Below are 17,937 nucleotides of genomic sequence, written 5' to 3'. Positions count from 1 at the left end.
GGGAAGTGGAATTTAACTTGCAAGATTTGATTACAGACTGACAGACAACGGGACAGGTGAAAGTAAATAAAAGCTTGTAAAAAACATCATACTAACAGTACACTAAGCTACAAACGGTAGGTACGAAAAGATACGGTTCAGTTACAAGCATAGCATAGATGTAGTCATTATGCCATTTTCAAATAAAATAATATAAATATTTGTACACCTGCATGCAGGTTGAATACGCATGTACTTATTACTAATTAGATTAAGATCCTATGCAAACCGTATTATGACAAATAAAATATTGATTGATTGATTGATTGATGGAGAAATATAAGTAAAGAAAGAATGGTAACTCCATACATCAGTTTTCTTACAAAAACGCGAGTTATTCTTATTTCGTAGTCGACATCTAACGTCAAGTAGTGGAACTATCTGTACCGCTACTTGACACCAGATGACACAAAAGTACTACTAAAACAATTTACAGCTAATATTATAAGCAGAAGGAACTAATATTATATTTGTCTATGGTTCCACAGTTTTAATTGTCTTGACGACCGGTCTGGCCTAGTGGGTAGCGACCCTGCCTGTGGAGCCGCGGTCCTGGGTTCGAATCCCAGGAAGGGCATTTATTTTGTGTGATGATCAGAGATATTTGTTCCTGAGTCATGGTTGTTTTCTATGTATTTAAGTATTTGTATATTATATTATATTATTATTTGTATATCATTGTCTGAGTACCCACAACACAAGCTTTCTTGAGCTTACCGTGAGGCTTAGTCAATTTGTGTAAAATTGTCCTATAATATTTATTTGTTTATTATTAATGATTAAATTCCTTATAACCTTTTTTTTTTAAACAATGACTGTCACTATTCGCGTTGCATCAACGGCGTGTTCATGAGAAAATAATTATGAAAAACATTTGAATGTCACGATCACGACAATGCCATTTAATTGATCGTTAGCGCAATCTCGGGTCAAGACGCAAGGTTTCTGCGCAAGTGCGCATGCGCACACAGACACAGATTAGAAAGATTCATCCCATTAACCTATATAAGGCATAAATGTGTCAGAAATTGAACCATATTGCTTTGAAATAAAGTTCAAAATCAGGTGGGAAATATACGGATCCCTTTATTTGACATAATGATTGAAAGTCATAATGTAATGATTGTCATATTATCATTAGTCATAATTCAGAAATCGTTAACTTTTCAGGGATTTCCTAAAGTTATCCTATAGATAGGTTAGGTTAGGTTTGTTTTATGGCAATCCCGAAAAGTGACGCATTTCTGAGAAAAACCAACTAACTAAAATGCGGACAACCAATACATTATGACTTAAAACTTTATGGGAAACAATAGAGACCCCATGTGATCATATTTGGCCCATTTTTGACCCCTTATTTGAAATAGCGCGGATTTATATTTGATCTAGATAATTAAATTTTTGAGTAATATTGTTGTTTTTGGCTTTCCAGCTTTGAAAAAAATTACACGTGATATCTTCTCTGCTAAGCTTGGTTTGCATTGCCTTGCCTTGGGACATAGACACCGTATAGAACATATGTACTAAACACATACCTTATTAATAGCCTTCGTGCCCTGGAACCGCTTGACAAACTCCTCCGGAGTGGCGACGGTGAAATCTTTCTCCTGAAACCTCTGGCTGTGGATCACCGTGCCCTGGGACATAGACGGCCTGCGAGTAGAACACATGTCTGTTAGAGTGGGCTCAAAAACGAGTACATTATACACGTTAGAAATCTTCTGTAGTCTATTTTTTTTAATATATTTATATATATATTTTATAAAATGGGCTTACTCATGGCCTTAGACTAGCCGAGGCGAAGACGTGGCCTACGATGGAGCGAGCCTGCCCAGAAGGTGCTTGTTCACCCTTGAGTCTATCTATCTATTAAGCCCTTTTATTCTGAGTTAGAGTATGTCTCTTAACTAAGTGTGCCGCTTGGCAAAGGCCTCCTCCAGCTCTTTCTATTGGGGTCCGTCGTGGGCCACTCTGTAGTCTATCGCCGCTATACTTACTCAACCTCGTATCTCATCTGCATCTGCAACACTCATTTGATGACAAAAACACCCGTATTCCGAATGAAAGAAAAGCGACATTTCCATCAAATGATTGTTGCAGATATGAGGTTGAGTAAGTATAGCGACGCTATGATAAGTAAATATGTATTCCGTACCTAATTATTGCACCAATAAACAGTGAATACTGAAAAGAGCTGTGTAAAAATAACAAAATTAAAAAGTTTGCCTTATGATTTTTATAATTACAAGAATTCTTTTTGTAACATTATTATACTTATCCCAAATCCTAAATGTTGAATACACCTATGAATTCCATGAGTCAATGTATAATAGAATTCTACCTGGAGTAGAGTGGCAATAGATCGGAGAGAGTGGAGAAGTTTGTAGGAGGCCTTTGTAGGAGGCCTTTGCCGAAAGGGCAAGCAGACAAAGAATACAAAAGATGGGAGATAATAGAGAGATTATGCAACTGTTCTTTGTTCTGTAAATAAAGGCTATTTTATTTATTTATTTTATTTTTATAATAGAATTATAATTTAATGCCAGTTTGGCAAAGTCATGCTTTCCTTCCTCATGTAAGGTCTATGTGGCTAATTCCGTCATAGAGGCTACTCCGTCCACGAGCATATATTTCTTTGACTCTCAACCATAGGAAAAAAACCATCTGCTTTTGTTTTGATTGCTGAAACTAAAAGCAATTGCAGCTTTATTAGATGAAATTAGCAATTTTCTTCATTGTTTTGTCCTTTGACGGAATTAGCCACATTGACCTTATGTAAACTTTTGTTCTATGTGTCCGACAAAATGGAATGATTTCAGAAGTGTAAGGCCTGAGTGGACGCTCGCTCGGCGGGGCGTGCAGCGTGGCTGTGGGCTCACGCGTGATGTGAGCAGCGTGCACTAAGGCCGCTTCTATATGCTTGCATTTGTTAACATGCACGCCGCACACCCCGCCCCGCTGCACGCCCAACAAGAGCGTCCACTCAGGCCTTACACTAAGTGAATTGGGTACTTTCCTCTACTTAAAATAAATTACTTCTCACCGTGCCCGAAATAAAACACCAGATAATTATTAAAAAAACATAGATAACAATAATTTTTAAGCACAGATTTTAAGTAGGCTAAAAAGTAGGCGAGTTGACCGTGACGTCACTACACATGTTTTCATATAAATTCCATATTAGCAAATCGTTTTGACAGTTCTAAAAAAGAAGCTGATTCGACTAGTAGGAAAGTAGCCAATCTTAGGTTCTTTTACTGATTTCATTTGATTAATGTTTATGATTTCATTCTCATTGGGAATATTTGTAGATTTCCATCAGAGAAGGGTCCTTACTCTTCATGTGCAATAAGGACCTTTCTATCAGAAATTCTGTTGTAGTTTCAGATAAAAAGTACCTTATTGCACTTGAAGCATAAAGACCCTTCTTTAATAGAAAGCCACATTTATTGTAATTTCTAGATCTCTGGAACAGGGGTATTTTAGACCAAACTACAGTAGTACTATTAAATTTTATTCACACATCAGTCATCAATTATTTTTAAATATATAGTTAAATTGTTGTAGTTATATACATGTATATTTTGTATTACGGGGGTGGCTTAGCGCATTGCTAAAACTCCCAAGTTAAATAAATGAAAAAAAAAAAAATAATCAGTCATCAAGTCAAGTGGATGAAAACTAGAACTGGACAGAAACTACCACAGTGACCCTACAGAACTTGATAACTAATGGTTGACCATTTTTTTTAAATGCCGCTTAGTTTTTCTACATTTAAAAAAGTAAGTAATAAATTTAATTGTAGTTGACTATAAAGCTGAATTCCTTATTTTTCGGTCAAACTTGTGAAAATATGGGTGCATACAACTTACTCCCATATTAACTCCCTCTTAAATATGTCCCATAGTTCCTAATTCGCTGGCATAAGAGCCATGGGACATATTTTTGAGTATGATGAGTGCACTCATATTTTTACACTTGACTAATTTACTTACTCATGTTAACATACCAAAACACTAATATATAAAACTCCTTGGATTATTATATATAGATTAATATTCCATAAAAGTATGATGAAATCTGATTTCTAATTTATTATTACGTGTTTAAAAATGCGAAATACGCAAGTGAAATTTAGTGAAATCTCCGTGGCATACTTATTACAATCGCTGCCCTTTCCGTTTAATAAGTAGGGGACATTATAACTAAATTCAACAGCAAATAACCTGTAATAATTTAGAGAATCTCTGCTAAACATAATTAAAATACGAAATAGAAAACTTCTTATATTATAATTTCTAACCTGTACGGGCTGTCCGAGTACAATCCATTCATGGAACGATACATTTTTCACGATAAACACAATAATTCCAGCACTAATAAACTAAATCGCGCGGTATAAAATAGTGTAAAAATGTTTTAAAAGATAATAATTCAACATTTCGACGCCGCACGACTTAGATTTGTTTTTACTGTTTGACGACTTTGACGTTTAGTTCGCCAATTGTGGCAATTGTATTTCCTGACGGATCGTACGATCGTGTGCTCCCGCTCACTCCTATTGATTAACTAACGTTAGAGAGGGACGATAGATAAGTGATCAGAGTTGCCATTTGCCAGCAAAAGTTGCATTAATTTCATAATTTGTTTTAGCGCGTGTTTACGCTAGAGAAGTGAAAAGGTCATATCGATAAAGCTGATGTACACAAACAACAAGATAAGAATACCATTTGTGATCTTGGAGGATACAACTAAACGGAGTAGCCATTAACAGGCTTTCCCCTCTGTCGAAAATAGGCGGCCAACGGTCATACACAATGTATGGACTGACGTTTATCTGACATGGCTATTTTTACGTTACGCATACATTTGACGTTCCCCTCCCCCGCAAAAATCGGCAGACTGTTTTGTACAGAAAATTACAGACATGGCGTCTCCGTTTGATTATATCCTCCAAGTTTGTGATTATCAAAGTTAATTAAATCAATTATACGTTCTCGTGTATTAGGAACTTAGAGTCTGTATATAAGTATGGATTTCGATGTTATAATGTGGCGTGACCATTCAAAAGGTGTTCGATCAAGTGTCGCAATGGGGTGCACTTGTCTTGGAAAAATCGAATGACACGGTTAATGGCCTCTACAAATTTCACCGATAATCGCATGCAATTTAATCGATCGATTGATTGAATTCGTTGCTCCTACTTTTAGCCGGCAGTTAGGTATGTATATAAAATTGCATGCCATTTGTGGTAAAGTTTGTATAACTTGAAAATTAATTACCTGCGGCTGTGTACAATTTCCATCAATATTTGACTGTTTGATAAAAGCAACCTTTTTTAAAACAGGCATAAAGAAAAAAAGAAAAATTTTGCAGGCAACGTTAAATTTATTTAAGATACACACACACACACACACACACACACACACAAAATACACACAATCACAGTACAAATGTAAATGAAATCTAAGCCGCGCTTATTTGAATACTTGACCCTATGACGTCATTAATTGCGTAGGATACTATTGGTGCCGTGCGATGAAATTAATTGCAAGTAAATTCCTATAATAATTTGTAGGTCGGATCCGGTTGGAGTTACTTCATTGAGGAAATATAATTTTAACTTCATTAAGATATTAGGTCGAAATTAAGTTCGATAAGGTATCTTATTGACCGAGTAAGAACGAAGGTGTCCGTTTCAGCTTGGACAAAAATGCAAGTTTAAAGATTAATTACTTTATAACTATTTGCATAAGCGAAAGTTAAAAGTAATATTTCGCAAGGTAAAATGTAGTGAGTCGCATCAAAATGATGTTTTTACTCAATGATGGTTCCTCCAGAAACTTTTTAAGCTATAGTTGGCCAAACCAATTTGTCAGTAAATAGGAACAAAATAAACTATACTCATCCTTTTCTTTTGGGTGCTAGTGTAAGACAAAGATAGTATGAGTCTCGCTGTCTATGTTTGAAATGAGACAGTCCTTTGACACACTATATTTACCTACAGTATTTACTGGACACTAATGTATCCATCTGCTAGTTCGAGAACAATATTTAATATTAAAAACAGACATCGTTTACATAATATTATCGAATCGAGTTGACCTTGCTTAGCTTATAAGGCGGAACATTACCTAATGTCGTTAATACAATGATAAGTCAGAGGTAAGTTCACCTTTATACCTACTTTATTTTCTGCCAAATTGTGTAGTAACTCATTTTGTGTACAAAGTATTCTACTGGGTTTGATGAGAACACGATAAAAGACGCCCACTTAAATTATTATTATCACCGTCGCCCATGAACAGTGGACACCCGCAATACCAGAGGGGGGTTGTAAGACTTGTAAGTGCGTTGCACGCATTTAAGATGGGACTACGCCTTTGTTCTTCTACTACTACTACATAGGTAGGCTATGGCTTTTATCTTCTAAAAACTACATACAGATTTTTAGTGACAATACAAACTAAACTATAATAAAACTAGACTAAAAAGAATCATCATAACTAACAGGCCCACGACGCGTTTAGGTCTAGCTAGAGTGCCAAAAACAAACATATATCCCTTTATGTTCCTCTGTTATGTATATTTTTCTATTTTGTGGTTGTGCTCATGAATAAAATTATTTCTATTATTTTCTATAACATACCTACATATATAGACTGATAAAAACCCTCCTTTGCGTCGCGCTGTCGGTTAAATACGGCATAATCCTTAGAGGAACGCATGGTTATAGCTGGTCAAGCAGATCTTGTCAGTAAACAAGGCACGAAATTAAAATTTTCTATGGGACGATATCCCTTCGCGCCTACATTTTTCAAATTTGTCGCCTTTTGTTACTGACAAGATCTGCTTGACCAAGTATATATTGTCAAAATAAGATCAACCCAGCATTTCTTTCGTATAACTTGTTCTTAAATTATGATATGGATGCAGGTAATGTAAATAAAACAGGTTTATTACAAAAGTGTGTCAAATGACCTTAACTGTGTGTACGTGCATAAAGAAGGCAGTACCTACTACCTAGTTACATAAGTAAAGTAACCATTTGTAAATCCATACTTCCATACTTATATTATAAATGCGAAAGTGTGTCTGTCTGTATATCTGTTACCTCTTCACGCTTAAACCGTTGAACCGATTTAGTTGAAATTTGGTATGAAGATAGTTGGAGTCCCGGGGAAGGACGTAGATACTTTTTATCTCAGAACTCACCCCTTAAGGGAGTGACAAGGGGGTGGAAATTTGTATGAGCAATCAATAACCGCTGAACCGATTTAGTTGAAATTTGGCATGGAGATAGTTTGAGTCCCGGGGAAGGACATAGGGTAGTTTTTATCACAAACATTTCCCTTTAAGGGGGTGAAAAGGGGGGTGGAAGTTTGTATGGGGAATCGTTAAAAAACAAATTGGGTAAAAATAATAAGCTACCCAAATTACTTACTCCACACAGACGAAGTCGCGGGCAAAAGCTAGTATTGAATACAGATAGATATATCAGGTACATATAACAATAACAAACTATATTTACTTTAAACCAAAACAAATAGAGTTTGGAACAACCGACAATACCTACTACTTTATTAAAGTTGATTGAATATCTAAAATTAAAATTAATTTAAAAATAACGACCTTAACGATTATTTACCCATCGGCATTCGCATCGACATCCTGATCAGACCTGTACGATAAAATTTCATAAAAGAAAAAATATTGACTCTCCTATTGACATCTGTGTTTACGATTCGAGTTTATTAGTTTAGTTATTATAAGATAGATATAATAATTTTAGTTATTATAAGATAGATATATGTATAGTGATTTATTTTTCTTGAACTCCCCATCGGCACACAAACCTCCTCAAGGTTTTGCCCACGATGGGTCTTGTGATATTAACATGCATGTAACTTGTTATTATTCAATAAATTAAAAAAAAAAGTTGTTTAAACAACAGTTAAACATGCCATACATACATACGACATTATACAGGATGGTTTTCAATAAAGTGTATATTACACACATTTTGGCCAATGTAATTAAAATTTTTAGTCATTAGTTGATATTCACAGTTTTTTTATTTCATAGTAAAATCTTTGGTGGTATTTACCTACCCAGTAGACGCGGTATAGTACAAATTACAATTAGCATTGTCTTTAGAAAATAGTGTTGAATAGGGAGTAATACTAACTAGCACAAACAGTAAACTATGGAGTAACTTACATACACAAGGTGTAACAAACAGTGGGGATCCGTTTAAGGGCATATTTGGTATCATGTTCAGGTCTATAACCGCGAAAATCGAAGTTGATTGCGGGCACTTTTCTCTTTCACTCTAATTACGCCTTCATTGGAGTAAAAGAGAAAAATCCACGCAATTTGCGAATTTCGATTTTTGCGGTGGCCCCCACATTAGTAAAAATTAGAAAAATTATTGGGCATTGTATGGAGGGTTAGCCGACTTGACGACCTACCCCATAGAAAAGGATTTTTTTTTCGCGTCACATATAAATTTCTTCTACTTTTCGCTAATCAGAACATTCAGAACACGATACCGAATATGCCCTTAAACGGATCCCCACTATTTTTGATGCACCCTGTAATCCCTGTATACTATGCCTCACAGTTTTCAACAAGTTTTCACAGTTACGAATAAATATGACACTGATACGTCAAGGTCAAGGCCATTTACTTTTTGTGCTATAGTGGCGCCCCCTACGCAGAGCGTAATATTCCCTATAAAAACTTACTGTAACGTCTTCGGATTCGGCGGCTTCAGCAATCCTTTACTGCCATCCTGCTGCGTCCTATCTTCCTGCTTGTCACCCTCCGGCTCAGCTTCAAGCGTCATCTGGAACTTCTGCATATTCGGTATCACTTCTGTCGCCTCGTCCACCTCCCATGACGGCTGTTCCTCGTTGTCACCGATGACAAAACGCTTCGAGGTCCTCCGTTTCATCATTATGCTGCTGTATACGTATCTTGCAGCGTTCGTGAAAGCGGTGAACACACTCATACAATTATCACTTCACTTGGACATTTTTGTAATTTTCCTGCTTGAACTGTAAATGCCACTATCACTATAACGTTTTAATGTGACCGGGATTTTGGTAATAGAAAGTATTTAATCTAATAAGAAATTAAATAACGTGTTATAGTGAAGACATTAGTGTAATATCGCTCATTAAAATCTAGGTACCTACTAATTTTGTATCCACGTTTCTGGACAATCAAAATGATGATTCACTAAAATATGAACAGGAAAGAGTTAACATGTTTTTAGAACAGATGTTATCGATACTATAATTATAGTCGCCATCAGTTATATAGGAGCGGCTGAGGTGCTCAAAAATATCTGAGCACGCATTTTAAAGCTTATTGCCTGCAAAACTTGCAGATAAACCGGCGCCAGTGACATGTTTCCTCAGTATAAGGTTGCTCTGCGTCATTTTTATTAATGGCATGGCTTAACGTAAAATTTTAAGGATAAATGATAAAAAATGTTCACGTGTAAAACCATAAAGTAAGTATAGTATAGAGTAATCGGCCCATACAAGCCTCGCTTAGTTCCACAAAAATCCAAGAGATGTCACTCAGAGCACCATTGGGCCTAAATATATATTTGTGTTATTTCAAATCTTGCCAATTTTTAAATTAACATGTATAGTTCTAATTTATTTAGCATATTACAACAAAAACCTTTTAAAACATCCATTTACACATAGTAAATCGACGCAGAAAAAATAAATAAATAATGGCATGAACTATTCTAAGCGCCATCTATCGCATTACTAGACAGTTAGTTTCTTGCCGTTGTAACACACTAAATAGCTCGATTGTTTGAGAAAGACTATCAATAGATGTCACTGTAGTAAATCCTCATACTTTATGATCATATCACAGACAACATATCAACATTATTAAGTAATAAATAATATAATTTTTCTCAAAAATGGACGGCAAAGTCGACGTTGCCGGTTAAAAAATAGGTCGCGAAGTGTGTAGTTTATGGTCATTCTAAAAATTGAAAAGTTAAAAACATTGCTGTCTCGATTTCGGGACTGCAATGTTGCATACAAATTCCATTATTAAACGAGTTCCAAACTTTTTAAAACTTTAAATGGCCATATCAAATGAAGGCATAGGTCCATTAAACAGCCGAACAGATGATCAGCACTTATTATTAATATAATGTTGGTACCGCGACTATTTAGGTGTCTCAAATACGTTGGCGTATTTTCAGCAGAAAAATACACTTCTATTTTTTTTAAAGGCGGCAAGCAAATCTTTTTAATGGTTTTACTTTTCTCTGTGAAAATTAGAACGTTGCTTCTGTAAAATATCTCTTGCACCATTTTTGAGAAAAGCACTATATATGACTCGGCTGGAAGGCTACTTGCTGGCTTCGGATTCAATTAAACGGACTCCCAAGGTCGTCCGTTTAAAACGAATCCTCAGCTTGCAAGTAGCTACTTCCGAACCTCGACAATAATGTACTATTGTTCTTAGAAACGTGATAATAATTAAAATATATTAAACCTACATGGTATCATCAGCCACACTGTTAAGTGTTAACTGTACCGATGTACAGTTAGGAGTGTTGCTGTTTGTATATTAATTTACTTAACCTTACGCATTACAAAATTGTCCTCATATAGCTATACATATATTTTAGGACAGTCTTACACTAATCGACCTACTTGGTAACAAAACATTGTAAATTCTTGAGTAGTTTGAATAGCAGGGCAGGTGACAAAAACTTGCTCAAAAGCATAGAAGGTAGCATCCTATAGAAGTGGTGTACGCGTGCCTCCGTGAGGGACAAAACATGTAAATTCGACCAATCATAGCGTCGCATTGCGCCGCTATGATTGGTCGAATTTATTTGTTATGGTGGGCAACAAATGAATTCGACCAATCACGGTGGTCAATTTACGGTGGGGAATAAAACAAGATGTGAGACTGTGACAAGGACAAACAATAATAGCGCTTTCGCTGCTACTCCTACTGAAAGATACATAAGACTATCCCGTTCTGTCAGTTATCCCCTGCTTCTATTCATGCTCAAAAGAGAAGAGACATCCGACATTTAAAAAAATATCCCTATATGTATGAGAGCAATAATACAATGTGTAAATGTAAATACATACATATCTTATATTTTATGATCATATCAAAGCTGGAAGTCCTAGGTTCGGATCCCCCTAAAAGTGTATTAATATGGTGTCCCATGGTGGTGGCCCATTTGTCCCCGCCGCCATACAAGAGGTGTGGACAGATGGGAATAGATATAGACCATTAATATATACGCACACAATTAAAAAACAAATAAATGTCCTATGAGGATTTGAACCCAGGACCTCCTACTTCATAGCACATAGCAGAGCAGGGTCACTGTCACTACTGACTAGCTAGGAGGCCGTAGAAATAATATACAATTTATATATATTTAAATTAAGTACAGTCAGCGTCGTATAGTAGGTCGCATCCAAAGTATTCAAATAGTTCAGTACGCCATACAAATAATATGGTGTACCGAACTATTTGAATACTTTGGATGCTACCTACTATATGACGCTGACTGTACTTATATAACAATTAACAAATCAGACTGGCAGCCACAGTTTAATGGCTAATCTAGGATTAAAACTTTTTAGTGGCTTGCCATTATGTTCAAAACATTTAGCTTCATACCACATCAAATATTTAAGTTTACCGCCATTGCCCGCCAGCATTGAACAAATTGGTTGTTAGTGGGTAGACAAAATAAAGTCACTATCATGTTAAACATTGAATTTATTAATTGTATTTTATTATTTTTAAGAGAATCTTCATAGCATGTGTCTGTCCGTTGAAACAGGAATCAATCTCAACCATCTTCCACTCAAAATATTTTACTCGTGGTACAGTCGCCATCAGATATATCGGAGCGGCCAAGGCGCTCACAAATATCTGAACACGCCTCTATTGTCAGGGCGTTAGAGTGCGTGTTCAGATATTGTGAACACCTTGGCCGTTCCGATATATCTGATGGCGACTGTACAGAGATGCATTGACTATTTCATCTTCACTCTCTTGTTGCATACATTGTAACTTCTAGTGGCTAGAGGCTGGGTCCTGAAATCAGAAACATATTTTTTATATATAAAATGTAATAATATCACAATAAAGTTTAATACACATTGCCTTCACATTGGAGTCTGTTTGCAAACACTAACCATTGTATAGATTTAGACCAAGAAAAGTATGCAGCGATATTGATCGCCTGCGCAGTACATGTGTTATTTTAAATGTCAAACATCTTTGAAATTATGATGTACCTTTCTTCTTTCTTGCTCTAACTCTAAATACTTTGGAATCTTTTGCTTGCTCGGGTATCAATATTAGCATGGGGGGTTAAAATAAAACTTGACAATAGTTATTAGTGGGCAAGGGGGCAAAGCAGTTGTTTAACCGCTCATGCTAATGTTGATTCCAGGGCAAGCAGAAGATTTGAACTATGAGCGTAGCGAGTGGTTCGAGAAGTGGAATCTTGAGCGTTGTGAGAATTCAAGGCACGAGGGTTAAACAAACATTGCCACCTAATGAAACACAGAATTTATCACCATGCCAATGCAGGGAAAATACCAACTATAAAATACCAAAAAAATCAAATCCACATGAACATTATAAAGAATTTATAATTCAAAATCATCATTTAAAAGTAAATTCTACCAGCTAACATAAGGAAACTCAAAATTTAGATCTGATTACTTTGCCCCACATGTGGGATAAATCATAAATGCAATTTTCTCATTAGTATTTGAACAATCAAGGGGGCCTTTACTAGTTGGTGTGGTGATAAATTATTTAATTAACCTTTGTATTCAAAACAAACTTACCTGAAGTGTTAATTTTTTATCAATTTTATCATTTATTGGCAAACAGTAGACACTGTCAGATTAATATGTAGGTTTTACCATTAGTAGTGTTCCGTTACTACATCGGCAATTCACGTCATCATCACAGGTCTTTTCGTCTATTGCAGACGATTTATGCATTGCTGTTTAGACAACGGGTTTGGTGATTGTGGAGGCCGATGCGTGAGCGGCACGACCTCCCACATTTTGGGCACATGTCACGCTTAGCACAGTCTTTAAAGCGCCACATCGGTCTTCCAACTTTCCTTTTAGCATACCTACGCAACTGCACCAAGCAAGACACGTCTAGGTATTCTATTCACGTACTTGTACTATAGTTCAAATGAAGCTATAATATGAAATTAATAAGTTTGTATAAACAGAAACAAAGCAAAGGCAACCAACAAACGCGGTGCCGCTTTGTGGCGACTTGACTATTTGACAGTTTATTTTTAGTGTTGCCGTTGAAAGTTCTTTCTTGTCCCTAAATAGAGCTTTTATGATTTATTATTATACAATATTATTAGTTCAAATAAAATATGATATTCCAAAAGACTACAAATAATATTATATAGTACTTAAATTCCAAAATAATGATAATTATGCCTCAGTGTCCATTTCTGAGGGCCTACCGCGAACCACGTTCGACGTGTTGCCTCTCTGTCGCACTTGTAAATTCGTACGTAAGTGTGACAGGGAGGCAACACGTCGAACGTGGTTCGCGGTAGGCCCTCAGCTTTTTTAAGGAACAGGCGTATAACATTACCCTGAAGTAGGGGACTAATTTTAAAATAGCAATAATCATTACTTGATGCCGTTTTTGACGTTTCTGTGCACGCTGTTGTCTGTCTATACTTATAGGTCACATAATTAGTGATACAAACACCTGCCTGGTCAATATACGCAAAATTAGATATATTTATTCTAATTATAACAGAAAAAGTTTATTAAAACAAACATTAAATGCTTTTGTATAATAATTTCAGGTTTGATAGGTACGGGTTTTGCCATGGGAGAAGTTGAAAAGGAACGTTATGAAAACATATCTTTGTATGTATAGGTACTAAGATGGTACAAATCATGTACAAATCTGTTGCTTAAAAATAAAAGCACGACGCGACGTTGCCAAACTGCTATGAGTTACTGCGAAGCGAGTCCAGTTTAACTCGACAACGTCGCATCGTATTGTTACAATAGGGTATTTTCGTACTAGTCAAATCAGTTACTTTTTTATAGTTATTGCAATGCAACTTGTATCGTAAATTTTTAGAAGGCACGATAAGAGTGAATTGAGCATGAATTGAGGTATTTTATCTCATTAGGATCGAAAGAGCTCGTGAATTTGAGTACAAATAACACAAAAGTGGCAAAAAAGATCACAATATAAAAAATGGCAAAAAATAGTAGTTTTCGATATAAGTGCGAGAAGTATGTCATTTTGCACGAGTACCGAGCTTTCGATTTTTCCGGAAATATACTGAGGGGCTACCGCCAAAACCGAAATTCGCAAATTGCGGGGATCTTTCTCTTTTACTCCAATGCAGGCGTAATTAGAGTGACAGAGAAAAATGCCCGCAATTTGCAAAATTCGATTTTCGCGGTTATAGCCCTGTCACTTACAACGGATGCCTTTGCTTTGATATCTGGTGGCGTTAAATTAACTCCAAAATCGTCTGAATCACTCATTTTTATTTAATAACTTATGCTTTCTTGGCAATTACTTACAAACATAAATCACTTTAAATGTTGAATAAAAAAGGCGGGAAGGGAATAAAAAAAGTTTTACTTTTAATTGCCATTTTTTTCAATGTGGATTCTGTTGTCACTGTTGTCAGCATTATGCCAATTGAAGAGAAATTGTATTATTAAAATTAATAAAATTAATTTTCAGAACATATAATTATACATGGTCAACCAGATCTTGACAGTAGAAAAAGGCGGCAAATTTGAAAAATGTAGGCGCGAAAGGATATCGTCCCATAGAAAATTTGAATTTCGCGCCTTTATTTTACTGACAAGATTTGGTTGACCAGCTATATGTAAAAAAACATGAATCTTTTGTTATTTCATTATATTGATATATATCTAATTAATTACATTTATATTAAGTGTATAAAGTGTATTGTACGAACGTCAGCTTCATTCTGTCGCGCGTTGTTCAAGTAATACTATTGGGTCTCGAATAATACTCCTTTATGCCCAATCGCGCGTTGTTCAGGTGGGTCATTTATAAGCGGGTCTCGCATAATACTCATTTATTTAAAATGTATCAATCAGATTACTTTTTAGCACTAGTGTAAAAAAATCAAACTTTACGCACGATTTGCAGCTACAAAAACTAAACTTTTTGAGCAATTGGATTAAAAATATATAAAGAAACGCTCAAGTACCAGTGGCATGGTGGCATATAGACGGACTTACGCCAGTAGTAATGTCTAATCCTTTTGCCATGCACCAATGGTAGCATGCGCAAAATTATTATGACAGGTATTTATTTTCAGCCGGTTTAAATAGTTTCGGCAAGACTTATGTAGCATTCTTATAATATATAAATATTATCATCACCACAGTATCGTTTTCCGAAATTACTTTATGGTTATACCGTTTGGCTACGCTATTTCTCTGTACCCTGCCTCTCCCTTCCCTCCCTGTACTCCTTAAGTGCCCGAACTCTCTTTACTCATACTGAAAGATACATAAGACTATCCTGTTCGGTCATTTCCTTCCACCCCTCATGCTTGATCCAGTTTTAAACTAGATTCATGATTTATTCAATACGCTATAAAGCGACATCTGTTGATTACTTCTAATCGTTGGCAACGACATATGTCTACTAACTTTCAATGAAGACGTATAGATGTCGTTAGGAATTCTATGATTTGGATGTGACACAGCGCCATCTTGTATCCATGATAGGCAACAGTGCTTTTTCAGTGACGCCATCTGGTAATGGTGCGCTTTTAGGCGGTCACATTTGAATGTATGGGATAGCAGCGTCTGTATATATGTAGTCTGTGGTAAAACGAATTACCTTTTTTATTTCTTTATGGTTACAATATAGGTATTATTCATTAGCACAGTTGGCATGCCATATGCATTGTTTACTATACATATGGCACTTAATAATGAAAATCATTAAGTTATAAAATATTTAACTTCATAATAATATACTCAACTTTTGGGAACAAATCAAATTAATTTATTAAATATTTTGATAAATTCAAATCATTTCATTGAATATTTTTCTTGAATATATGGCATCTATTTCAGTTTATAAGTAATAATAATATAATTATTTCATTTTAGTGGTCGGCATTCGGCAGGCATAATCACTACTTTTACTATTCATTTAACAACATTATTAAAACAAAAAAAATAATATACTCCTTTTCCCTAATAAAGTGAAACCTGGTAGCCCCCCCACATCAAGCGTCTCCCGAAAGTCGACGCCTCACCAACGCCCGCGCGGCGTCGACGCCGCGCTCCCGCAGCGCCGACGCGACGCTACGGCGCCTCTCGAACGTCGACGTCGCAGTGACGTCCGCGCGGCGTCGGCGCCGCGGCAGCGCCGCGCCTCCTCGACGTCAGTGGCGGCTGTCGAGCGTCGGAGCGTCTGACTGGATGTTGGTCGCCGCTGGCGTCGCGGAGGCGCTGCGCGGGCGCGGCGTCGGCGCTGCGTGGGCGCGGCGTCGGCGCCGCGCGGGCGTCACTGCGTCGTCGACGTTCGAGAGGCGCCGCAGCGTCACGTCGCCGCTGCGGGAGCGCGGCGTCGCCGCCGCGCGGGCGTTGGTGAGGCGTCGACGTTCGGGAGACGCTAGATGTGGGGGGGCCCTAAGGGAGTAACAGTCGCCAGCAAGCTCGGCCGAATTTCACCTTCCCATACTTAAACGGAGTTTCGTTCTCATTTTAAAACTACGTGTTGGATTGTAATTAAACTTAGCACATACAATGACATGAGGTAAAATGTCATTCAATAGAAATTGCTAACTATGTAAACAAACCGCCATACTAAAATTGACACTGAATGTCAAATTACTAGTAAGTTTTGTTTACATAGTTCGCAAGTTCTATTGAATGACACTTTATATCTAGTTCTGTAATTAGTTTTATATACTTAGCTCTAGTTTATAAAACAAATGAAATAGAGCAAAAATAGGTAATATTTTTATGAAAAATTTAAATTCACTGTATTTTTTAAACTATGGTATCTGAACTATCTGAAGCTGCATTTTTAGTTTTCCTTTTTTAAGTAGTAGGTGGTAGTAGTTTTAGTTTTGTAGGTAGTTTTAATTTTATTTAGGTTACTTTATTGTTACTTTATTTTATACATAATTACATATATTGTTGTTCAATAGAGATAGTCAATTATTACAGAACTAGAATATATATTACAGAGCAATCTAACTAGTCGTTTTAAAATGAGAGCGTAACTACGTTTGTATGGAGAACCGAGCTTGCCGGGGACTCTTAACAAACAATACAAACATTAATAGTGTTTGCCCGGGACATTTATACGAATTTTATTATTTCCAATCACACAAACACTACAACTCAATATCTTACAAAATACACTTTAAATTTTGTCACTAATACATAGCATTCGTGCTGATACCGTGTGGTAAAAATTAAGTATTTGTAAAAAAATGTAGTTAAATAAGATGTTGATGACATAAGTGTTTTGTTAAAAGTGAGGTAACTAGGCAAATCAAAAATATATCAAAAATAGAAATAGTAAACTTAAATATCTGTCTGCACAAAAGAGGTTGCAAAATACAAATGTTAACGGACTTGATGTAAAATACTCAGTTTTAGGTATCTCACGTTAGACATTGACCTTGACATTTGTAACGTAATTATACACATAATATGTTATGTTGGTACGTAACACGCGTATTGGACTTTGAGCTACGTTTAGCTAAGAAAATAGTAGTGTTTGCATGTAAAACACGGAAGATGAATCCACCATCCAATACGAGTGTATATATTGGTAAAGCAAATAAAA

The 17,937-nt window shown here is 36.2% G+C and overlaps 1 protein-coding gene across 1 annotated transcript in view; it reads right to left on the bottom strand.

Annotated features, from left to right (window-relative positions):
- The window catches only part of LOC134660497 (acetyl-CoA carboxylase), a 126,403-nt gene that overhangs the window by 91,573 nt on the left and 16,893 nt on the right, over window positions 1-17,937 (bottom strand). The window contains exon 4 of the mRNA XM_063516267.1: window positions 1,575-1,692. Within this exon, the coding sequence (XP_063372337.1) occupies window positions 1,575-1,692 (118 nt within the window). The remainder of the gene's footprint in view (window positions 1-1,574; window positions 1,693-17,937) is intronic.

This window comes from Cydia amplana, chromosome 27, assembly GCF_948474715.1.
Source record: "Cydia amplana chromosome 27, ilCydAmpl1.1, whole genome shotgun sequence".
Taxonomy (NCBI): domain Eukaryota; kingdom Metazoa; phylum Arthropoda; class Insecta; order Lepidoptera; family Tortricidae; genus Cydia; species Cydia amplana.
The sequence above is the reverse complement of the archived record's forward strand: the minus strand, read 5'-3'. Positions and strand labels throughout refer to the sequence as shown.